The sequence below is a fragment of the Leguminivora glycinivorella genome, chromosome 6 (assembly GCF_023078275.1).
Source record: "Leguminivora glycinivorella isolate SPB_JAAS2020 chromosome 6, LegGlyc_1.1, whole genome shotgun sequence".
Lineage (NCBI taxonomy): Eukaryota > Metazoa > Arthropoda > Insecta > Lepidoptera > Tortricidae > Leguminivora > Leguminivora glycinivorella.
In genome coordinates, this window is record NC_062976.1 from 8,064,192 (window position 1) to 8,091,299 (window position 27,108).

General features: G+C 36.6%; 1 protein-coding gene across 5 annotated transcripts in view; it reads right to left on the bottom strand.

Moving 5' to 3' along the window:
* The window catches only part of LOC125227302 (serine/threonine-protein kinase 26), a 162,402-nt gene that overhangs the window by 101,479 nt on the left and 33,815 nt on the right, over positions 1-27,108 (bottom strand). For 3 of the 5 annotated variants that reach the window (XM_048131580.1, XM_048131582.1, XM_048131581.1), the window contains exons 1-2: positions 19,564-20,146; positions 9,166-9,390 (exon numbers count right to left, since the gene is read on the bottom strand). In XM_048131580.1, coding sequence (XP_047987537.1) covers positions 9,166-9,390; positions 19,564-19,893 — 555 coding nt within the window. In that variant the 5' untranslated portion in view covers positions 19,894-20,146. Of the gene's footprint in view, positions 1-9,165; positions 9,391-19,563; positions 20,149-27,108 lie in introns of those variants that run through there. The other 2 variants (XM_048131583.1, XM_048131584.1) reach the window with 2 other exon arrangements.

The following is a 27,108-nucleotide window of genomic DNA, read 5'->3' on the forward strand; positions in this document are numbered from 1 at the left end:
CGGTCCGAACAAGAATCAATAACAAAAGTTACGAATTTCCCCTATACATTCCTTAATATTGGAGTGTCATTGAGTTTTTGGTGAAATGAAAATTTTTGGTCTTATTTGGCAACTACGAACGAAACGAAAAGAACTACAAACCTTTCCAAGCCATTCTGCACACGAATCAATCGTAAAAGTAACAACTTGATCAAATTTTCAACCTTTTATTGAACTTTTAAAAAAAAGCTTTCATCGAAATTTCAAAACGAAATTTTCCGGGTTATTTGGCGGCTACGAAAGAAATGAAAAGAACTACAAACAACTACAAACGATTCTGCACCAGAATCAATCAAGAAAACGAAAAAATTTAGAACTTTTTTTTTATTTGGTCTCCTCCATGTAAAAGACTACAACGGCCGATCGTTGTGAAATGCAGTTTACAAAAAAAAATTAAGGACTTGTTTTCCAACTACAAATGAAATGAAAAGAACTACAAACCTCTAGAGACCGGTCCGAACAAGAATCAATAAGAAAAGTTACGAATTTCCCCTATACATTCCTTAATATTGAAGTGTCATTGAGTTTTTGGTAAAATGAAAATTTTTGGTCTTATTTGGCAACTACAAACGAAACGAAAAGAACTACAAACCCCTCCAAGCCATTCTGCACACGAATCAATCGTAAAAGTAACAATTTGGTCAAATTTTCAACCTTTTATTGAACTTTTAAGAAAAAGCTCTCATCGAAACTTCAAAACGAAATTTTCCGGGTTATTTGGCGGCTACGAAAGAAATGAAAAGAACTACAAACAACTACAAACGATTCTGCATCAGAATCAATCAAGAAAACGAAGAAATTTAGAACTTTTTTTTATTTGGTCTCCTCCATGTAAAAGACTACAACGGCCGATCGTTGTGAAATGCAGATTTCTAAAAAAAATTAAGGGCTTGTTTTCCAACTACAAATGAAATGAAAAGAACTACAAACCTCTGGAGACCGGTCCGAACAAGAATCAATAACAAAAGTTACGAATTTCCCCTATACATTCCTTAATATTGAAGTGTCATTGAGTTTTTGGTGAAATGAAAATTTTTGGTCTTATTTGGCAACTACAAACGAAACGAAAAGAACTACAAACCTTTCCAAGCCATTCTGCACACGAATCAATCGTAAAAGTAACAACTTGATCAAATTTTCAACCTTTTATTGAACTTTCAAAAAAAGCTTTCATCGAAACTTCAAAACGAAATTTTCCGGGTTATTTGGCGGCTACGAAAGAAATGAAAAGAACTACAAACAACTACAAACGATTCTGCACCAGAATCAATCAAGAAAACGAAGAAATTTAGAACTTTTTTTTTATTTGGTCTCCTCCATGTAAAAGACTACAACGGCCGATCGTTGTGAAATGCAGATTTCTAAAAAAAATTAAGGGCTTGTTTTCCAACTACAAATGAAATGAAAAGAACTACAAACCTCTGGAGACCGGTCCGAACAAGAATCAATAACAAAAGTTACGAATTTCCCCTATACATTCCTTAATATTGAAGTGTCATTGAGTTTTTGGTGAAATGAAAATTTTTGGTCTTATTTGGCAACTACAAACGAAACGAAAAGAACTACAAACCCCTCCAAGCCATTCTGCACACGAATCAATCGTAAAAGTAACAATTTGGTCAAATTTTCAACCTTTTATTGAACTTTTAAGAATAAGCTCTCATCGAAACTTCAAAACGAAATTTTCCGGGTTATTTGGCGGCTACGAAAGAAATGAAAAGAACTACAAACAACTACAAACGATTCTGCACCAGAATCAATCAAGAAAACGAAGAAATTTAGAACTTTTTTTTTTATTTGGTCTCCTCCATGTAAAAGACTACAACGGCCGATCGTTGTGAAATGCAGTTTTCTAAAAAAAATTAAGGGCTTGTTTACCAACTACAAATGAAATGAAAACAACTACAAACCTCTAGAGACCGGTCCGAACAAGAATCAATAACAAAAGTTACGATTTTCCCCTATACATTCCTTAATATTGAAGTGTCATTGAGTTTTTGGTGAAATGAAAATTTTTGGTCTTATTTGGCAACTACAAACGAAACGAAAAGAACTACAAACCTTTCCAAGCCATTCTGCACACGAATCAATCGTAAAAGTAACAACTTGATCAAATTTTCAACCTTTTATTGAACTTTCAAAAAAAAGCTTTCATCGAAACTTCAAAACGAAATTTTCCGGGTTATTTGGCGGCTACGAAAGAAATGAAAAGAACTACAAACAACTACAAACGATTCTGCACCAGAATCAATCAAGAAAACGAAGAAATTTAGAACTTTTTTTTTATTTGGTCTCCTCCATGTAAAAGACTACAACGGCCGATCGTTGTGAAATGCAGTTTTCTAAAAAAAATTAAGGGCTTGTTTACCAACTACAAATGAAATGAAAACAACTACAAACCTCTAGAGACCGGTCCGAACAAGAATCAATAAGAAAAGTTACGAATTTCCCCTATACATTCCTTAATATTGAAGTGTCATTGAGTTTTTGGTGAAATGAAAATTTTTGGTCTTATTTAGTAGTAGTAATTTAGTCAAATTTTCAACCTTTTATTGAACTTTAAAAAAAAAGCTCTCATAGAAACTTCAAAACGAAATTTTCATGGTTATTTGGTGGCTACGAAAGAAATGAAAAGAACTACAAACAACTACAAACGATTCTGCACCAGAATCAATCAAGAAAACGAAGAAATTTAGAACTTTTTTTTTATTTGGTCTCCTCCATGTAAAAGACTACAACGGCCGATCGTTGTGAAATGCAGTTTTCTAAGAAAAATTAAGGGCTTGTTTTCCAACTACAAATGAAATGTAAAGAACTACAAACCTCTAGAAACCGGTCCGAACAAGAATCAATAACAAAAGTTACGAATTTCCCCTATACATTCCTTAATATTGAAGTGTCATTGAGTTTTCGGTGAAATCAAAATTTTTGGTCTTATTTGGCAACTACAAACGAAAAGAAAAGAACGACAAACCTTTCCGAGCCATTCTGCACACGAATCAATCGTAAAAGTAACAACTTGATCAAATTTTCAACCTTTTATTGAACTTTCAAAAAAAAGCTCTCATCGAAACTTCAAAACGAAATTTTCCGGGTTATTTGGTGGCTACGAAAGAAATGAAAAGAACTACAAACAACTACAAACGATTCTGCACCAGAATCAATCAAGAAAACGAAGAAATTTAAAACTTTTTTTTTTATTTGGTCTCCTCCATGTAAAAGAATACAACGGCCGATCGTTGTGAAATGCAGTTTTCTAAAAAATATTAAGGGCTTGTTTTCCAACTACAAATGAAATGAAAAGAATTACAAACCTCTAGAGACCGGTCCGAACAAGAATCAATAACAAAAGTTACGAATTTCCCCTATACATTCCTTAATATTGAAGTGTCATTGAGTTTTTGGTGAAATGAAAATTTTTGGTCTTATTTGGCAACTACAAACGAAACGAAAAGAACTACAAACCCCTCCAAGCCATTCTGCACACGAATCAATCGTAAAAGTAACAATTTGGTCAAATTTTCAACATTTTATTGAACTTTTAAGAAAAAGCTCTCATCGAAACTTCAAAACGAAATTTTCCGGGTTATTTGGCGGCTACGAAAGAAATGAAAAGAACTACAAACAACTACAAACGATTTTGCACCAGAATTAATCAAGAAAACGAAGAAATTTAGAACTTTTTTTTTATCGTATTTTGCAACTACAAACGAAACGAAAAGAACTACAAACCTTTCCAAGCCATTCTGCACACGAATCAATCGTAAAAGTAACAACTTGATCAAATTTTCAACCTTTTATTGAACTTTCAAAAAAAAAGCTCTCATCGAAACTTCAAAACGAAATTTTCCGGGTTATTTGGCGGCTACGAAAGAAATGAAAAGAACTACAAACAACTACAAACGATTCTGCACCAGAATCAATCAAGAAAACGAAGAAATTTAGAACTTTTTTTTTATTTGGTCTCCTCCATGTAAAAGACTACTTGGCTTGTTTTCCAACTACAAATGAAATGAAAAGAACTACAAACCTCTAGAGACCGGTCCGAACAAGAATCAATAACAAAAGTTACGAATTTCCCCTATACATTCCTTAATATTGGAGTGTCATTGAGTTTTTGGTGAAATGAAATTTTTGATCTTATTTGGCAACTACAAACGAAACGAAAAGAACTACAAACCTTTCTAAGCCATTCTGCACACGAATCAATCGTAAAAGTAACAACTTGATCAAATTTTCAACCTTTTATTGAACTTTCAAAAAAAGCTCTCATCGAAACTTCAAAACGAAATTTTCCGGGTTATTTGGCGGCTACGAAAGAAATGAAAAGAACTACAAACAACTACAAACGATTCTGCACCAGAATCAATCAAGAAAACGAAGAAATTTAGAACTTTTTTTTATTTGGTCTCCTCCATGTAAAAGACTACAACGGCCGATCATTGTGAAATGCAGTTTTCTAAAAAAAATTAAGGGCTTGTTTACCAACTACAAATGAAATGAAAACAACTACAAACCTCTAGAGACCGGTCCGAAAAAGAATCAATAACGAAAGTTACGATTTTCCCCTACACATTCCTTAATATTGAAGTGTCATTGAGTTTTTGGTGAAATGAAAATTTTTGGTCTTATTTGGCAACTACAAACGAAACGAAAAGAACTACAAACCTTTCCAAGCCATTCTGCACACGAATCAATCGTAAAAGTAACAACTTGATCAAATTTTAAACCTTTTATTGAACTTTTAAAAAAGGCTTTCATCGAAATTTCAAAACGAAATTTTCCGGGTTATTTGGCGGCTACGAAAGAAATGAAAAGAACTACAAACAACTACAAACGATTCTGCACCAGAATCAATCAAGAAAACGAAGAAATTTAGAACTTTTTTTTTATTTGGTCTCCTCCATGTAAAAGACTACAACGGCCGATCGTTGTGAAATGCAGTTTTCAAAAAAAAATTAAGGGCTTGTTTTCCAACTACAAATAAAATGAAAAGAACTACAAACCTCTAGAGACCGGTCCGAACAAGAATCAATAAAAAAAGTTACGAATTTCCCCTATACATTCCTTAATATTGAAGTGTCATTGAGTTTTTGGTGAAATGAAAATTTTTGGTCTTATTTGGCAACTACAAACGAAACGAAAAGAACTACAAACCCCTCCAAGCCATTCTGCACACGAATCAATCGTAAAAGTAACAATTTGGTCAAATTTTCAACCTTTTATTGAACTTTTAAGAAAAAGCTCTCATCGAAACTTCAAAACGAAATTTTCCGGGTTATTTGGCGGCTACGAAAGAAATGAAAAGAACTACAAACAACTACAAACGATTCTGCACCAGAATCAATCAAGAAAACGAAGAAATTTAGAACTTTTTTTTATTTGGTCTCCTCCATGTAAAAGACTACAACGGCCGATCGTTGTGAAATGCAGATTTCTAAAAAAAATTAAGGGCTTGTTTTCCAACTACAAATGAAATGAAAAGAACTACAAACCTCTAGAGACCGGTCCGAACAAGAATCAATAACAAAAGTTACGAATTTCCCTATACATTCCTTAATATTGAAGTGTCATTGAGTTTTTGGTGAAATGAAAATTTTTGGTCTTATTTGGCAACTACAAACGAAACGAAAAGAACTACAAACCTTTCCAAGCCATGCTGCACACGAATCAATCGTAAAAGTAACAAAATGATCAAATTTTCAACCTTTTATTGAACTTTCAAAAAAAAGCTTTCATCGAAACTTCAAAACGAAATTTTCCGGGTTATTTGGCGGCTACGAAAGAAATGAAAAGAACTACAAACAACTACAAACGATTCTGCACCAGAATCAATCAAGAAAACGAAGAAATTTAGAACTTTTTTTTTATTTGGTCTCCTCCATGTAAAAGACTACAACGGCCGATCGTTGTGAAATGCAGATTTCAAAAAAAAATTAAGGGCTTGTTTTCCAACTACAAATGAAATGAAAAGAACTACAAACCTCTAGAGACCGGTCCGAACAAGAATCAATAACAAAAGTTACGAATTTCCCCTATACATTCCTTAATATTGAAGTGTCATTGAGTTTTTGGTGAAATGAAAACTTTTTGGTATTATTTGGCAACTACAAACGAAACGAAAAGAACTACAAACCTTTCCAAGCCATTCTGCACACGAATCAATCGTAAAAGTAACAACTTGATCAAATTTTCAACCTTTTATTGAACTTTCAAAAAAAAGCTTTCATCGAAACTTCAAAACGAAATTTTCCGGGTTATTTGGCGGCTACGAAAGAAATGAAAAGAACTACAAACAACTACAAACGATTCTGCACCAGAATCAATCAAGAAAACGAAGAAATTTAGAACTTTTTTTTTATTTGGTCTCCTCCATGTAAAAGACTACAACGGCCGATCGTTGTGAAATGCAGATTTCTAAAAAAAATTAAGGGCTTGTTTTCCAACTACAAATGAAATGAAAAGAACTACAAACCTCTAGAGACCGGTCCGAACAAGAATCAATAACAAAAGTTACGAATTTCCCCTATACATTCCTTAATATTGAAGTGTCATTGAGTTTTTGGTGAAATGAAAATTTTTTGGTATTATTTGGCAAGTACAAACGAAACGAAAAGAACTACAAACCTTTCCAAGCCATTCTGCACACGAATCAATCGTAAAAGTAACAACTTGATCAAATTTTCAACCTTTTATTGAACTTTCAAAAAAAAGCTTTCATCGAAACTTCAAAACGAAATTTTCCGGGTTATTTGGCGGCTACGAAAGAAATGAAAAGAACTACAAACAACTACAAACGATTCTGCACCAGAATCAATCAAGAAAACGAAGAAATTTAGAACTTTTTTTTTATTTGGTCTCCTCCATGTAAAAGACTACAACGGCCGATCGTTGTGAAATGCAGATTTCTAAAAAAAATTAAGGGCTTGTTTTCCAACTACAAATGAAATGAAAAGAACTACAAACCTCTAGAGACCGGTCCGAACAAGAATCAATAACAAAAGTTACGAATTTCCCCTATACATTCCTTAATATTGAAGTGTCATTGAGTTTTTGGTGAAATGAAAATTTTTGGTCTTATTTGGCAACTACAAACGAAACGAAAAGAACTACAAACCTTTCCAAGCCATTCTGCACACGAATCAATCGTAAAAGTAACAATTTGGTCAAATTTTCAACCTTTTATTGAACTTTTAAGAAAAAGCTCTCATCGAAACTTCAAAACGAAATTTTCCGGGTTATTTGGCGGCTACGAAAGAAATGAAAAGAACTACAAACAACTACAAACGATTCTGCACCAGAATCAATCAAGAAAACGAAGTAATTTAGTACTTTTTTTTTATTTGGTCTCCTCCATGTAAAAGACTACAACGGCCGATCGTTGTGAAATGCAGTTTTCAAAAAAATATTAAGGGCTTATTTTCCAACTACAAATGAAATGAAAAGAACTACAAACCTCTAGAGACCGGTCCGAACAAGAATCAATAACAAAAGTTACGAATTTCCCCTATACATTCCTTAATATTGAAGTGTCATTGAGTTTTTGGTGAAATGAAAATTTTTGGCCTTATTTGGCAACTACAAACGAAACGAAAAGAACTACAAACCCCTCCAAGCCATTCTGCACACGAATCAATCATAAAAGTAACAAATTGGTCAAATTTTACATCTGTTTTTATCGGTCACAATTCACTCCATATAAAAGACATCAACGGGATCTGAAGGTTATTATTCGTATTTCATTTTGGATTTTTCCGAGTTTAATGGCCACTACAAATGAAAAAACGAGAACTACAATCAACTACAAACGATAATTAACAACAATCAACAATAAAAATATAAGATTTCAAAAGTGGGGTGCTGCGATTTTTCTTACCCCCCTAACTTTTTTTGGGTTCAACTACAAATGAAATCTTTTGAACTACAATCAACTACAAACGAACCTCTATCAGAAAAAAAAAATATAAAAAAATTCGTCAAGGTCGGGCGCCAAGTTCACATAGGTTTGAATTCTTGCTTCGAAATCGAAAGGATTAGCATGAACCGGCAACATCATACATGTGTATATGCAAGTAAAGAAAATTATGAATGTTAAATCCTAAAAAATTACAACAACACATTCAGTTTCATAAATTATATGTATGCTTAAACAAGGTTGCTCTTCAAAGTAGGCGACACAATGTCATGAACAACAGCTATGCAAATTTGATGACGCGTATTTTCTATTACGGTTTGTTCAATCCTTACAATTGATTGGGTTTAACAGACAACACAAGATGTACGAATTTGAGGAAGATCATAATTTTAAAAACTATGAGATTAATGCGACTTGCACGGGAATTTGAATTTTTATGTTTCTAGGTATCTGACCTATGTGTTGTTTATGGTATGTAGGTATCTATTGCTCTGTAGATCGTATTGGTTTGTTTATTAAATCAGTTTCAATAAAGAACACATAAACTCGAAAAAGATGAAACCTGGGTAGTAAATTGACTGAAATTCCTCAAAGTACAACCCCATTACCCAGACTATGATTGATACCGCACGCAGTGAGACCGTCACGATAACGCCTTATATATTCCCATTACTATTTAAACTAGGTTAAAGTTATTTGAACCAGTGTAACTTTGACCACGAAAACCATGAAACGTACGCCTAAAAGCAGTCCGCATTATGCTGATTCGGCTGTAGGCAGTAAACTGAGGGAATTATAGCCTTGATGTATTCCACGCGGTTTGTCTCGCGGTGCAATCTAGCCTAACATGTTATCGGACTCCATGAAGCTGGTACGGACTTTGAATATCCAATGTACCTTCGCTAGACACGGAAACCTAGTTCCATTCCATAGGCAAATATACAGGGAAAATGTAACGTAAAATATCAAACGTATGGGCAGTGTTATTAATAGAATTGGTTACCAACACGAAGGCTACGTCGAAAGAGTAGAAGCAGTTAAGGGAAAAGTTAACGATGGAGCAACTGGCGTAAGCAATCGATTGATCGTTTTTTTATGACAACTAATGTCTACAACACGGAACCGTACGCATCTCTAAAATGTATAAAGAAGGCATAGAAGCTCTATAGAGAGAGCGACTAACCATAAAAGTGTCTATTTGCTAGGCTTACCTTTAAGTAGGATCCATAATATTTAGTGACGTACGGGCTATCGCACTGCGACAGCACCATGATTTCTTGCTGTATATCTTCGATTTCATCTTCAGCTTCTTCCAAGTCAATTATCTTTATGGCGACGACTTGCTGTGTCCTATTGTCCACCCCTTTGAACACCTCACCGAACGAACCCTTGCCGATCTTCTCTTGTTTCGTGAAGATCAGCTCGGGATCGACCTTCTGCAAAGAAGAAAAAAGAAAATAAATGACTTTTATACGTTGATAGTTACTAAAGTTACTAGTCATTCAAAAAGAATGAAAAGATTAAGAAAGCATCAGAAGTGTGTCAGGGTCAGGTAAGAGGATTGCGTTGCTGATGTTATGACCGAGCTTACTAAACCGGCACCTAAACTACTAGATACCGTCTTAGCAAGCCAGCCAACCTTTCGAATGTATCCTTGTGATTGTGTTGATCATTGTTTCTATGAATACGCGCCATGACTACGTTAACCACAGGTTAGCTTTCTGCAGATAGCTATATAGTGTGGGTTTAAAGCGTGGTGCAACAGTCAGCGATGGCTTCAATACATTTAGGTCGCTGGTATAACAGTTTACACTTTACACACAACCAACACAGCAATTTGTTAGCGTAGCCATTGTGTATTCTACGAAAATTGGTAGTAATTTTCAATTAGATCCGAAGCTTGTTTCCAACCATGACAAGCCACAACTCAAATCATGCGTCGTAATTAATCAATGCTAAGTCTTTTGCAGTTCCATCAGAGACGCGTAAATAACAAAGACTGGTAGTCTCAATTCAAATCTCCGTTCCTAATAAATATTTGTTGTAAATAAATTAAGACACTTCCGAGTTTCGACCCTGTTGAAATCGCATTAATTTCACACCTTTTTTGAGAAGATTCGCATGAGAGAGACGTACAATTTAATTGGCTCGATATTACCACATTTGCGTTGTCGCCCTGTTTACATAATTATAGAAACATTACAAGTAAAATAAATACTTTCACAAATATGGAATTGGCATCCAGAACTCAAAGCGCTCCGCATCCGCAAATCATAAACAGGGTGGTGCGCGGTGACATCACCTACAATACAATTATGACAAGGAACGCGATTTGTATGAAATTGACAATCTTCATTATTGAATTGTCTTCAAGTTGAATGTAATAAACACTCGCGCACTGGTACACGTATAACGGTTCTTTCTACGTAATAGGATGTTCGTAGCGGCGATTGATTTATTCATGGAGCTGTATAAAATATTCATACACACGACCAACCCGGATAATTGAGAGTTTTACACATTTTTAAAGCGAAAAATTTTTCATGAATGTGTACAATACAAATACTCTTTATTGCACACCTCAATACACGAAACAACATAGCAAGTATAAACAACAACTTAAGAGGTAAAACAAGAGGCGGTCTTATCGCTAAAGAGCGATCTCTTCCAGACAACCTAGAAAAATAAATTTAACCTTGTAAGTAGGTGTACTAAATGTAGACTTAGAGGAAATCTAGCACAAACTATACTACGCAAAACAATATACTACACACATAAAAATAAAATACAATAGATAAACATACAAATACATAAATATATAACAAATTACATGCCAGCTATAGGGGACATAAGTCTATCAAGGTATCATTGATCAATGATCAGATAAAAAGTGAAGCTTGAGAAGTATCTTAAAAGAAGTAGGAGATTGAGCGCGTCCAATATTTGGGGTAGGGAATTCCAAAGCCGCACAGCTTGAAATGTAAAGGAGTTGTTATAGAATTTAGACGAGGACGACGGAACGGAAAGAAGCAAATTCTGACAGGACCGAGCAGAACGGAGATAGCTGAAACGGTTCTTAAGATAGCGGGGAGTCGTTGGGTTAAAAAGAATGGAATACAAAAGGGACAGCACGTGAGAGTTACGACGAAAACGAATACATGTGTATTGTGTACATTACAGAAAGAATCGGAAAACCGATATCAACTTCTTCAATGCGTGATTTTGAATTTTGAGTTTTTACACGGGAATTTTCAGGATTTTTTAAAGGATTAATCTCTCACTAATTTACCAAAAAAAATCTAAATAGTCTCCCGGAATATACGCGCACATTCTATACAAAGGGGACAACCTTTCATTGCCCTTACTTTTATTTAAGTAAATAATTTTATTGAAGGCCTTTACAATTTTATATAAAGTACCTTTGCATATTTGACCCTTGAGTCCCTTGACGAATGAAATTACATACGTATGTTACTGCATATAATACTATAATAGTAACTGGAATAAATAACTTTTCAAGCATAGTGAAATTGACGTTAATGCTGGTATTTTCCTGAATAACCCCTCGTTCCTACAGTATATTTTTACTCGACCGCGTCACATAGATTCTCATAAAGTTGAATGCGAGACCTCTTGGCATTTAGCTGACATTGCCGCACGAGTCAAGGCTCCTGACATCGATTTCCCGCTAGACTGTGCACTATAGTACATTGTGCAACAAGGGGAGGAAGTTGAATATTACTAACGAGAGTAAGTTAAATCGCGACGGCTTGCCGGAGCGATTTAAAGACTCGAGTTAGTAATATTCATACTCCCCGAGTTACACACAATGTTTTTCATCACACTCTCAATGTAAAAAATATGTAAATAGATGTAAAAAAGTTAAGTTCGGTACAAGAAATTTCATTATTCCCTTGGGAGAACGATTTTTCTATAACTCACGTTCCGCCTGCGCGCAATAGCACATTTAAAGTGCGGGTGTGATGAAATAGTACATTACGATACAAGTGCGTAAAAAAGGAAGTTCGAAACGAGTGGCGATAAATTAAAACACGACCGAAGGGAGTGTTTTAAATCGACACGAGTTACGAATTTCCTTTTCGCACGTGTATCGTACGACGTTTTTCAGTATAGATGAGCCTTCGAAGTTTTGACCTGGCATATAATGAACCACTTCTCGCACTAGTGCGTAAAAAAAACACCATCTGTACTGAAAAGAATATTATGCACTTAGTTGTGCCTTTATGCAAAGTTACACACATGTGCACCCATGTTGATACATGTGTTTAAATTTTGGTTCAATAGGAAAATGACTGACTCTCTACTTTTGGCTGGTTCTGGTATTGAATTCCTATAGTTTTTATTTTATGATAAAGGTAGCAAATGAGCCGCCTGATGGGAAGCAGTCATTGCCGCCCATAGACATAAGCAACATCAGGGGAGCCGCTTATGCGTTGGCCACCCTTAAGAACCCTAAATAACTGCTTCTCGAAAACCCCATGTCATAGAGCAAAGGAAACAGCTCAGAAAATAGCTCACTCCACAACTTGCACTTGCACTTCGTGTGTGAGACTAAGCGTTCATTATACATGTTTGACAGTTTGTAAGAGGGAATGATGCTTCATCTAGCGATAAAGAGAGATCTGTCTCAGGCTTTGCCGCGCCGCGCGTCGATGCAGCCAAACGTTGGCCTACGTGACGCTTTTACGTAAACACATGCACATCCCACGTACATTCTAATGCAAATGCACACTATGATGCACTAATCTGTGTTAAATTGTTTATAGCATGGCAAGTTATACTGTTGTTACCGATTGCAAAGACTGTGAAGCCTATTTCTGAAACAGCTACAACTTAAACGTTGCCTGACATGCCGATCATTTAATATTAAAAAGTTCTTGAGTCATAACACTCATAACATACTAGTACTAGTATTCTCTTATTTCATTCAGTAAGCAATGAATAATCATTGAGATAATACTACTATTAATTTTTTCTACGCCGAAACTATTATTCGTCATTTACAGGGTCATGCAGATCTTTTAAACAATACGGGAGGGGTCAATTCTCCATACAATCGCTCTCGACTATTTCCTCCCTGGTTTTTGACGATAGAGCAATGATTTTTTCAACACAGATTATTATATTTTTTAATACAGTTGCTCAAAAATGCCCGTTTTTGGCTGTTTAGCGTGCGAGAAGTTGTATTTTACGCACTAGTGCGTAAAAAGTATGCGTTCCATTTTACGACTACATACCGAGCTGTTTTAATATTAGTCTATTTTACTAAGACGGAATAAAACTATAAACATAATATTAAGTGATTAATGTTTAAAACATTGATATTTCATATGTAATTGTTTATTTTTAGTCATACTAAACATAATTTATAAAATGGTTTATACTTTGAAAAAGTGGCTCATAATGAGTCGTGTAAACAGAACGTGAAATGGAACGGAACGCGTCGTCTGTCATTTAAAGTAATGGCGTCTTACCAATGTTACCAACTTAATGCAAGCACGTTCAAAAACCTTAATATCTTACGCGATTTGTCATAATTATTTTATGTTATTTGCAATACTTCGAGGCATAAATGGTCGATTGAATTAAAATGTAGGTATATATTAAACAATCGTCTCAAATCGTAAATGTTTATGTTTTTAAGGCACACAATGAAATAAATAAATTGTGTTGGATGGATAGCAAAATCGAAAATATGAAATTTCGGCTTCGCCTCAAATTGTTATCCACGCCACTCATCTTTTTTGACCTCCTTTAAACGCCTGTTGCATAAAATACTATATATAACCATTAACCAAACACAATTATGTAGTTACACAATTAGTTTGCATTGTTTTGACATAGAATCCTTGCTATCTCATATGCCCATCATCATCAACCAACTTACACATCAATGTGAATCTCAACTCGGAAGAATAATGTGAAGATTGTGAAGTGTTGTGCAGACATTTAGCTTGTAAGATTTGACCGAACATTGCAAAGTTAAATGAAGTCTTTATGGTCTAGTCTAGTGCATCCAGATATAAATAAAAATAAGAAAGCCTATCAAAAATGACAAATGTTTCATATAAAGAGGTATTTGAACTCATATAAGACTTTGAATTGTACGTAAGTGCCAATTAAGAAAGAATAAAACTTTCGAGCCTACAAAAATGTAATCATAGTCTGTTATCAAAAATATTCTTTATATTATCATCTAGTCAATAATATTTATCGACTTACATGAAAATCATAAAATATTTACGAACGTGATAATGAAAACAGCCTCCTAATGAAAGTAAGAAACGTATGTTTATTATCAGGGTTAATTTACTGCAATGAGATACCTAAAACGAATGATAAGCATAAATCAAGCGTGAATACCTAGGTATATTTTAGGTACTTAAGCAGGTTCCATTCTAGTTACGATACATAGACACCTTCTATCAGGCGACATTGTGATCAAAGCTTTTATCCCAGCAGTCCCACCCCACCATGGATAATAAAAATAAAAATGTCCAAATTAAGTTGCACGAATCATCACAGAACAGAAAATAAATGACAATCCAGTAAACAAAACGCGCTAATTAATGATAAAATACCAGCCAAATAATATTCTTAAGGAACTACACCAAAAACGCACCTAAAGCAGGAAAGTTTCTCGGCTGTGAAAAGGACTGAAATGTAGCAAGGGCCAGTATAAAATGGTGTATTGCGCGTGAAACTTAAACGTGGTCGTAATAATCGGGGTTTACTGTTGTGCCCGTGCACGACAAGGTAATAGAACCCATAAAAGTACCAGTGATAAGCTGATTGAGCGCGCAGCGTAGAAAGTGAACATTCCTCGGAATTAATAGGACACGCGAGAATATACACAGTAAGCACTGTAGACAAGTATGTGTGCAAGAACCTTATATTCAAGTTAATAAATCAATACATTCAACGTTTCCTTTAAGTAATTGACAATAGAAAACGAAACCCTCCCTTATATGGTTAAGGAAATAGAAAATAATAGAGTGCGAGTCATGTATAGTTGAATTAGGTGATACAGTGTCTCTAATGCTGTCAGGTAACGGTTACAACAGTTCCTATTTATGAAACTAGAAAACTATTTGATACTACATATGGACGTGCAAAAAGAGAAGTATTTGGATATCTAAATCTGATCCCTTTTTTTAATGCAAAAGGTTTAAACGAATCTAAACAACAATAACACAAGTTTGAGCTTCACCTCGTTTGCTTTCCACTACTACAATAATACAATTTACCTACAACAGGAAACCAGGCAAATGAAATTGTTTTGTCTTATTGAAAGAGTGTTGGCAAAGCACGTGTAGCTTCGAGATTGCTCCGAGATAGAGCGCGCATAGAGATAGAGGCACGAGACACAGTTGCGGGGACGTGACCGGACTGGTGATGAGATAGATGCAGCTAGTGCATATTGAGGCGTGAATCTTTGGCCTTTTAAATCGCGGAGTCCGATGCCGCATACTGATTAAGATGCAGGCGATGCAGCACTTAACCGGCACAATAATGAAATATACGGTACTAAAAAAGGGTCACCAACATTTAAACCGGCAATGTAAAACCTTGACCTACCATTGAACTATGACAAAGTAACGTAATGGACTTAATTGTATAAAATTCATACTATTTGTTAATTTTATGTGGTTACTCGGTGGGTCAGGGTTTCATTAAGCGGATTTCCGATGCGCCTAAAATAAGTAAGCTTCTAATAAAAGCATATCTCGTGATCTTAACAACTATTAAAAACTTATGCATAACTTCGCTATTACGCATGGAAATATCGAATCGAATGAGCAATAACTGCTATCTTCAACGACTGCAAAAAAACTCCTTTTCAAGTGGCCCGTAACAAACGTCCATCACAGTCACTTCATACATGTTCTGCTTTCCGATTTTACTCTAGAACCTGTCGCTAGCGCACACAACATATTGCTATTCTGCTTCAATCACATGACGTTCTAAAAACTCTGCAATAATAATTAAGATAATACTAGAAACTTGTTGGTGTCAGTGTCACGTCAACTTAACGAAGAATAAGTAAAACGCTTTAAAAAATACAACGCAAGTGGTGGGCCACCGATGGTAGAAATTCACTCTACAGAGAGTTGAAAGCTTGTCAAAATATAGAAGTGGAATAGAATTTAATCAGAGGGTAGACCGTCCGTAAAATGGGCGTAATATAAGAGAAAGGACGTAACATCATTACATCCTCTTAAAAATTCCGCGCGTAAAGGGTCCTAAAGGGGATGATAAAGTGAACGGCTCATCGCGACGCGAACAAAAAAGCTTATTGAGTTTGGGAGAGCAATTTTAGAGAGGGCTACAAAAAGTCGCAGCTAATTCCGTAGGCACAACCTTTAGATAAGAGAATTTAGCACGAAGCAAAATTTAAATGCGGAAACCATAAAATCGTGAACAATTTGCGAGCGGAATTACAAAAATGTTAATCGACGGATCTAGATGGTGATGGCGAAAACGTTCGGACTCAAAACAAAGTTTGTTTTCCAGAAGTTAATAATGCCTGAAGATTAACAAGACTGGATTTCAAAGCCAGCTCATTAAAACTTTATTAACAGCAATAATAAAATGCTCGAAAATAAAAGATCATAACAATCCAAAAAAAAACTTTTCTGAAATGGGTCATAACATTTAGGCGCGAGTAGGTATTTCGCAGTATTTGACATTTGGGACAGAAAGCCGGCAGAAAGGTAATCGTGCGTGAAGTAATTGCAGTGCGGTGACAGATAAAATTAATTAATGAATAAGTTACACAAACAGATAGGTACCCACCGAGTCGATTTGCTCACGTTAAAAGGTCGATTAATCACCACTCAAGTAGGCAGTTATGATTTAATAAGAGGATAAGTAAATTGCAATAATGGCACACAACACGCAGAAAACGCGTTAAGTCACGTAGGCATGAGCAAAAGAAATAACATGCATTCTTCGACCATATATTCCCGACTATATTTGCGGCTATATGTCCGAGCTCATATAACCCGGCAACCTTCAAATCAAGAGTGAACAGCCATCTTCTAGGCGAGCTCACTCCATCGTAGGCCACGTATTTGCCTTTGGCTAGTCTGTAGTTTGGTAATTAAGGGAGGGAAGGGAAGGGAAGAGGGACAAAAAAAAACGAATGATAACATCATCAAAAATACAGAAAAGGTAAATATTCCACGGTTGTGATGAAACGTCGCAATGGTATGCACGATTTTGTTAATCCACGCGTATCCATCTAATTGTCAGATAAGGGACGTGCGATAAAGTTGCTATTTTTGTTCGATAAGACCTCTTTCAGAATACCGCAACCGCAAGTGACTAACTACTCTAACTAGCCACAGTCAGATACAATGGCTGGGTATACTGGGGACCTACATACCGTGAAACAAAATGTCTTTTTCTGTCTCTGCTCTACCCAACGATTGTGCAAAAGATATAGAGGCAGATAACGATACTTAATAATCGCGTTTAGCGTTTATAGATACCCAGTAAATGAGTTAATTTTCACTTTGCCTATTTTATTGTGTTTGAAACAATTCTGAGCAGAATAAGTACGAAAGCTGGCCAGACAAAATTACTTTACGACATACGGCGAAATTGGGCTTAGGCATATTAATCCAGAATACGCCACGTATCTGTTCACTGTTATTGAAAATAAGGAAACCGACCGAAAAAGAAAATAACAAAATAAAATTCAGCTTACAAATCGTTTTCCTCTAATGTATGCTAAAAAAGGGCATATCGCTTAATTATTCATCTATATTGATTTACTGTCGCATCGCGTAATGTTTCATTTCGCCAATCACAAAATCAACTTTTATAAAGGATAAGAATTTTTCTATATCAGTGCGTCATTGATGAGATAGACAACTTCATCTAACTACATATATGTAGGGAACTATATGAGCCCTACAACTATTTAATTTTAATTTAAAGCAGAATTAGCAAGAATAAGATAAGTCTGTCGCTTTATCAAAATGTATTTAATATAAATCCACATATCCGTTATATCAACATATTAAAAAATTGCGCAAGGCGGAAGGTTTACCACAGAAACCCCTTTTAGACCATTAAATTGGCATACAAATTTTTACTACATATAAGTATAAGAAAAACAGCTGATTGACAGATATCCGATTTATCCGAATAATAAATAATACTTGCACCACTGTCCAATGAAGCTTAGAGGCAGATTATGTTTTCTTCTTCATTCTTTTTATTTCAATTTGTTAAAGTCAATATGATCACTATGACCAGTGACAACTTGTAACATCATTGCAATTTTAAGCCCGTAATGCCTTTCCAACTGCTACAAAAATATTTTATTCGAGTGTTCGTAATATTTTTATATAATAAAGTACAATAAAATCAAATGTAGATAGGCAAATCTGTCCAAGTCGCAACTAAATTCCAGGTAACTGGTAATGAATGATAAATTATAACTGTACGCGTAATTTTTACCCTTACTGTAAATATACCTAAATAACAAAACTAACTACAAAAATCCCCACATGCAAAGCAAAATATGTAGGAAAGTCTAGTACTTCAAAACAAATACACCAAAGAATTTTGTTGAGTTATAGTTATAGCAGAGACGAATGATAAAACATTAAATTCATCTACCTATATGTATAACTCTGAACCAATTCCTTCCGCTATACAATAAATAAAAATGTTGTTTACCTAACAAAAACTGACAATACTATATAATCCCATAATTGATCAGATAGTTCATGTCATAGTAGACTACGAAATGCAATATTTAGTTCAGTCGCCTTTGCGCCAGTGTTCATTTTCCGTAGAGAACAGCCTCTGTTACGACTGCATTTGCTATTCATTAGATCCTACCCTATATAGGAAATCGTCTTACGCCGGCTCGCTATAAAAGGGCTATTGGAATGTGCTCAACGAATACGAGATTTTTTGTCGAGCCTCTGTAAGAGTTACGTAAATAAGTAAACATTGAAGCTGATGAGGACAAGCAAGGGATTCGGGAGAAAATATTTAACGAGGTAATTTTAAAATTAAAGCGACTAAAATTAAACTGAACGTGAAATTTGATCATAATGAAAGTCGTGATAATGACTCGACGATGCACGCAATAACATTAGGGTTTTTATTATAAATAGCTGCGGTCTTCGGCGCATTTGATTTATTTATAATAGTAGTTATACAGAAGCCGCATGCCTTGATTAAATATGTGCAGTTAACCTAAGAAAGCTCGGATCTCTAATCAGCATGTTATCATTGTAATACCATCCTTATAGCAGATATAATAAAATGCAAATTTAAAAACATTAGAGAAGCAAGATAAGAAGTTGAGAAAGTAACTTGTCGATAGTAGAGAAACTTGTTCGTGTCGGGTGACGCGCGCGCAGACATCCGACACGCGTTGCAAGAGACGAGGAAATAAATTATGGCAATACGAAACAGCACAGCGCACGCATATTGTGCGAGGACACGACACACAGTAACGCAGTCTATATTAATGCAATAGATAGCTGCAGTCAAGTGAAACACTAGAAATTATCATAGTTTACAAGAAATCGGTTTCGTAGTGTTTATAATTGGCCACTTACATTGTTAGCAGTTCCTTGCCTAGCCTGAGCGGGGCGCACGGGAGCTGGTCTAGCTGGTTGAGGAGGCACTTTTAGCTGCCTGCGGTCGAAGGACGAGGCGTGACTGCCCGACCAACCCCACCGACCAGGCCCATTGCTACCATGAGGTAGAGAGTATGAGGATTGCGGTCTCAAATGTCTAGGACCTAAGATTGGTCCGTTAGGGCCCGCCATCATGGAACCATTTGGCCCCAGTAGCATGGGACCATTCGGTCCACCCTGAGGCATAGGTCCGCCCGGTCCTTGGACATAATGATAATGCGGCGGATTGGATACCGCCGCCCCCCACATATTCCGAAACACTTCTAGGTCTCACTTACACAGCGGTAGCACTAAACACAGATCACCTCATCACAGTGACAACGAATTCACACTAATATCTATTTTAAAAACCTACAAATTTAATTAAGCTTCTTATCACTAATGGACGATAATTGAGCAACACAATTCCATTTATAAAATCAACACTTAAATGATAACGCACAGTAATCGGCTACCATCAGTTGACGGTAGGTAGCGGGCAACGAGTGAACCAGGCCACTGTTCGCGATAGAAAGACACCTCGAAATCAACAACACTCGAAAGCAACCTCCACCGGACACGGTCGAGACGCGTAAAGAATTAATTTGTTTTTGATGGACAATTGTCCCAACGATAAAGGCCGCTAATGAACTCCTGGTGATTTGGCCACCTATTATACAAATTACTTTTTGGGAGAATCTCGGTCAACGAATCGCTGTATAATGGTCCGCTTTACATATTTCGCGGTAAGTACAGCGAACCTTGGCGATTGTGGAACATCGCATTACGCAAATGTTAACATTAGCAGTAAAGCGAGAAAGTGCAAGCCAATGTTTTCGAAGCGGCGGCACAAAACGAGCAAAAAGTAAAAGTACACGTCACTGAATTCGAGCATCCAACGGTTTTCAGCGGCGATCACCACGCGGACAATTTCCACTTCAGCGGCCACCTGAAGAGAAATCAGTTTCCCGGTCCGACTAAGCCATCATCGTGATGGACGGCGTGTGAGTTTCGACGCATTGAATTGCAGACTGGCCGGGTGTTGCGAGTGGTTGTTGAGCGTTCCACACCGGCCGTCCTGGTGATTGCATTATGATTTTTTCGCAAGGGAACGCGGGGGCAGACGAAGTGTGCGGGCGGCGTGGTCGCCAGCGGAGCGTGCAGCAGAGCTGTTGTTCCAATCGTTCACCGAGTGAAGGCGTGTTGAAGGGTCTAGGAACCAATGTAAGCGCTCTCTCCGCCTGCGCATAATTATTAGGGATCTTAAAGTCACAGTTACACCGGTTTGCCTGAGCGTTTGCTTCGTCTACGTTTAGTAATCAATGGGAATAATAAGAAGCCAGCCGGCGCCCGCCGCCGTGCCGGCCGCTGCGGCGCAACGCATTGAAACTTGCGGCGCTGACAACAGCAGTGCATATTCATGGCAACGCAACGCATTCCTATTGCCTTGCCATCTCGCGCCACGCCAGCGATCTACAAATTATGCAAATACGGGCGGACCCCGGCATCACTATCGTTCCGCATAACGGCTAAATATACCCTACTGAATTAAATATCTGGGAACGTACTGTAGTTACAAACGTTATAGATAAGGTTCTTCTAATAGCTCAGAGAATAAGATACGCAATGGTATAAGCAACGTGGATGGGTACAGACTCATGAATACAAGTGTTTTGCTAGCTTCGTGCAACTATTTGTTCTAAAAAGTTGGTATCAATAACTGTCAAGAGTCTCCACAAAAAACTCATTCGGAGCGCTACAGGCAATCTGTCAAAAGAATGTTCCAGTTAGCGATCGCGAAAGTCAGCAAGACAAAGGCGTTACAAAACTTTCGTTGGGCCGCGAAGGCGAACGTCGGGGTTTGGACGCACAATAGAAGGCGTATTAGTATTCGAGGTAGAACACGGCGGCGACGACAGCAGAGTGGAGTGTCCTGAGGAGTCAGCGTCCTCTTTGCGCCGTGAGCTGAATACGGTCCCTTCTGGAACGCTGACATTCCACGCCTATATGGCAACACCTCAGACTGCCATAACCGCGCGTAATTTTTCGATGCAAAACACGTACATAAATACTTTTGGTTTATGGACCGTTAGCTCCTTCTATGGGCGTACCCTGTAGAACTAATAAAGAACCAAGATCACGCGGAACCTACATATCTATACTGAGAGTCACAAAACCATAGGGAGAATATAAGTTAAATCCTTGAGCAGTCTTTCGAATGTACGCAACAGGTGTGCCAGTCTGCGTGGGTTTCGGTTAGGAATTCTGCGTGGTATGCCCGTGTCTTTTATTCCGCATTCTGCACTGTCGCATCGAGAGATAAGTATCTCGAGTGGTTAACGCTAAGGTGGAAATGTACCAGATACAATTCAAAGACAAAGTTACGATTATAGCCTAAAGAGAAACGCGCGGTGGCCCGATTCACTTGCTTTTTAAATATTCCAACCATTTGTACAGAATAAAAGCACTATCACACGGTTTTTAACGTTCTCACTTTATGCTTATGTCAAGGACCAAGTGGCATTAAAAACAAAGCCATCCGACCGACAGGCGGCGATGCCTACGCGTGACTAAAATCGACGACGAACGAATACCGACAATAGGTGTAAAGAACGGGGACAAGACAATATAAGAACGAAGATTGGTTCTTTAACTGGGCTGACACAAAAGGACCTAAGCCGTTCAAATTAAATCTGAAATTATTTAACATGGCAATGAGTGTTCCAGCCCGCAGTGACGCTTTAGCCAGAGACATTATCAAATTATGTTAACACACTTCAGGCGAAAATTTATGCAGGTCGATCAAGAACGATATATTCAACTATCGTGATATTATGACATTGATACGAACGTAGAAACAGTGAGCATTGGCAACCCCTGCTTAAATATTAATGTTAGAAAGGAATGAGCCCAGGTAACCACATCGATGGATATATTCGCTGTATACCTTAAGTACCTAGTTACAATTATCTAATAGTTGCAATTGCGCCGACTGACCTTACTCTATCAATTTACAGTAAGCTTGTAAAACGTTTGCTTGTCTACCGCAATATTGAACAGACATGAATCAGCTGTACGTAAACAAGCTAGCGACCACCGCGAGTGCTAGCAACGGCGCATAAATCCTCTAAACGCATTGGCTCTAGGATTTATAGCTTCGGTTTAAAATTCGCTATTCACGGAGATAAACCCACTATCCCATTACAGCTCAAGCATTGGGAGCACCAAGACCAGATGGGGCAATGCGAGATTAAATCAATGAACAGTCTAAATCGTTGAGATGGGCGTACCATTTGATTTCGTCAAACGTTGATTAGCAAAAATAGCAAACCAAATATTTAAATTATGACAGTAGCACAAGGATGTGAAGCATACGAAAGAAGATGAGAATTTACAGTAACGTTCCCACAATGAGAGAAAATACAACCAGTTTTCATGTTCGTTCAACAAGTTTTTTGGTTAAAATAGCGCCTACGTGCTCTTTGGTTCAAACAACAAGCTACTTGTCATTTGAATCGGCAATATATTTGAATCAACAAGTCGATTTTATAAAAACAACCTGACACATATTGTTTTAAACATACGTTTGGCTGATTCAAACGGATAAACCGCAACAAGTCGAACTTGTTAAATTCACAATGCAAATTTCTCTCAGTGCAGTACCTAATGCTGGTCTTCCTGAAAGAGAGAGGAGACATTCCGGATTGCCTGTAAATACCAAAACTTTTCCTCAAGTTATGCAAATTAAATAATAATTATAGATTTATCATTACAAATGAATGTTGGATTTACACTAACTTACGTGTATACTGATAATACATGTAAGCATTCGAGATTAGGGTTGCAAAAAACAGTTTTTTTTCTGGCTTGAAAACAAACCGTGAAAAAAAAACAGTATGTTTTTTTTTCTAAAGTATGAAATCTCAAAATTTGCAAAGTAGTTAATACTTTTATACGGTTTTTTAGATTTAATGTTAACTATTAAACGAATTTAGTCAAATAACTTTAATTTCTGGTCTTATAAAAGTAACATTTACGAAATCTGTAGTTGGTAGTTATCACTATTTACTGTTGGCAACACCACCGCCTCTCCACGCTACACGCAGTATCGGGGATTCCCCAATAAACGTTTGTATACTGAATGTTAATTGAATTAAAATGTACGTTATTGTTATATCGAAACACGTTACAACTCACGAAAAACCGTTATTGTCGTATTATTTGTTCATCTGACAAAAAAACATATTTAGAAAAAAAAACCATGGTGCTCGGTTTTTTTTCATGTTTTTTTTTCATAATTCTGAAAAAACACATTTGTTTTTTTTTCTATTTACAACCCTATTCGCTTTTCGGTGAAGGAAAACATCGTGAGGAAACCGTACTAATTCCAATAAGGCCTAGTTATAGTTACCCGTCGGGTTGGAAGGTCAGATGGCAGTCGCTTTCGAAAAAACTAGTGCCTACGCCAAATCTTGGGGTTAGTTGTCAAAACGGACCCCAGGCCCCCATGAGCCGTGGCAAATGCCGGGATAACGCAAGGAGGATGATGATGACAACCCTATTCGAGATACAATACGACATAATACTACCGCCAAACATCTATGACATGTGCAAGTACCATTGGTATGATAGAGATTAGCAGTTAATACACCTGTGCTCGGAACCAAATGGTCCAAGGGCGAGCAAAACATCCCATTTGCGTCACATCGGAAACGCATTAAGCGAGCCGACGACGCCATAACAGCGCAATATCCGACCGGCGGAGCACCGGTAGTACCACTCTACGCAGACATTTTCAACTGGCTGAATTGCGGTAACTATTTATTAATAAAACAAATGACAGGATCGAGCACCATGTATAATATCGTTTCAGGATATTGATGGCAAATTATTGAAAGGACTTTTTGCAGTAGGCAAAATAAATAATATAAGACTTCTTACACAGATTGACTGAATCCCACGGTAAACAGTTAAATAACAGAAATAGTTAAATAACTAATATAAGTTATAACTATTATGGATGGGAAAGTACAATAAGGAAGAAAAATAGTATGAACTGAAGAAATCGACGAACTAATTTACCGAAGAGAAATTTTCTTCAATCAAGGCTGATGATGATGACTCTTTTAGATATTAGTATTACTGTTAATTTAATGGAGATTTGCGCAAATAAGGACTGATTCGTAACGAATTTGACAAATTCGAAACTGTGTTAAATGTATCGAAGCCGGGCGAATCAAAGATTGTTTTTCTATAATGTGTTAAAAATGTATTGAAAAATCATTATTTATTAGTAAATTCTCCGTTTCTCCTTGCTCATGTTGTAAGTTTTGTTGTATGCCCTCCATCATACATCCGACAGTGTTTTTTGACACATTCTTAGTTTTAGTCCTATCAAGGGCTACCCTTTTTTAAAATATTTTGGTTGCTCATCGTGGGTGTCATTTCAATGAACGAATTTCTTGGACACTACATCCTATACCGATTAATGAGTCAATACTGTGGGACTTCGTTATATCAAGTCTTTTGTCCCGATTTCGAGAGCACTGGCTTTAGCAAGCTGCTGGCTTCATAAATATCGTGGATGATATAAAGCTATTGTGAAAATAAAGTTGAAAGATCGTATTTTTAAATAAAATCTGCTAACAGATTCTTTCAGCAATTTTTGATATGGATTTCTCTATCGAAAAGTAACCAATGCCAGGTAACTAATACCGCATCAACTTAATTCCTGGTAAAGTAGATATTTGGAGACACGTCTACATTTTACAAATGAATCGTAAAGAACTTGCCTTTCAGATATGTTATAATCTTGGTTGCCGGGTAGTCTTCAAAATTACTTAAATGCAAGTTTCGTCAACAGAAATCAAGATTTTGACAGCAGTTTGTCGCCGAATTATTTTCAGCGTTCACTTTAATTTTATTTATCTAGTTAGTTGAGATTTGCTTTTAAAAATAATTTTACATATAATAATTTTGTGATTCTGGCAATTTCAATGGTGTATGTATAATACAAAGTAAACAAGAAATTATCCAAGAAAAAGCACTCTGAATTTATCAAATTTGTTACGAATCAGTCCTTATAAATAATTTCCGTAAAGGTAGCGTATTATAAGAACTCCTAATTAAATTATTCAGAATAATAAGGGTCTTTCCCCTTCTACCTTTTTGAAAGAACCCTGTTCCGTCCCCCGCGGCTGTAAACGAAAATGTCGAAAATGGAACGGGAAGTGTTCCTTAAGCTTTATAAGAATACAAATTCTACGTTAAGTAGAGTAACTCTTCTCATTTCAATTTTAATTAGACCTCAAGATCACTTTACTCTGAGTTTATGTTTTGTAGTACGAAATTGGGCTACGTAATTTATTAGATAGGTATGACCTTCTCTACCTTCATTAATGGAACCAAATGGAAAAGCTTTTACTATCGAGTATTTCTAGTCATGTTCAATATACCTATTATTTTAATCATTTCCAAGTTTCCAACTAACCAACATTATTTCTAAGCTGTCGGAAAATGCATTGTGAAAATTTTAGCAACGGCAATTCGCTGAAATACTTAACGCGCTATATTTTCCTCGTTGGCACATTTTCACAGTAGTGTCAGTCCATTTGTTAAAATGGTTACCCCATATTAAAAGACCCTAGGTGTACTTCTACTATTACAAGAGATTTACGGAGCTAAGCAAGACGGCATGCGACATCGGTTATAGTTGTATTCTACATCAGGGAACTAAACAAGGTAGTATAGTCTGGTCGTAAAGCGCTGAATGGGATGAGTCATTCTATTGGGTTGGTAAGAAAGTAATGAGCGAATCATAACCAATATTGTAATTTTTATTTAATTTATTATTTTAATCATTTATCAAAAATATAACGGCCTTCGTTATCTACTACTTGTCTCCATCGTTCTGGTAAAGAATGAATAGCATCGGCGAAGAAGTTCTTAGGTTTAGATTCAAAAAACTCAGCTATGTACTGTCGTAGATGGGCTTGATCATCGAACTTTTTTTCATTCAAGGCATTGCTTAGCGATCTGAACAATGGAGAGTACGGTGGATGAGGTATCACTTTCCAACCTAGCTCCAATAGCTTTAGCCGAGTCACTTTCGCAATGTGTGGGCGAGCATTGTCGTGTAAGAAAAAACTTTAGCATGCTGTGGACGATTCTGACAGATTTTTTGGTTTAAATTTTCAAGCTGATTACAGTATACTGATGCGGTAACAGTCATTCCACTTGGTAGGAGTTCCCAGTGAATAATACCATGAATATCCCACCAAACGGACAGCATAACTTTTTTCGGGTGAGGCTCTGTTTTTGGTGCCTCTATTGCTTTTTCGTTTGGAGCTAGCCACTGACGTTTGCGTGTGTGATTTATATATAAGACCCATTTTTCATCTCCAGTGATAAGATGGTCCAACCAGTTGAATGTGCGGCGAAAAGACAGAAGTTGTATGCAGATATCGGCACGGCGGTTTAGTTGAT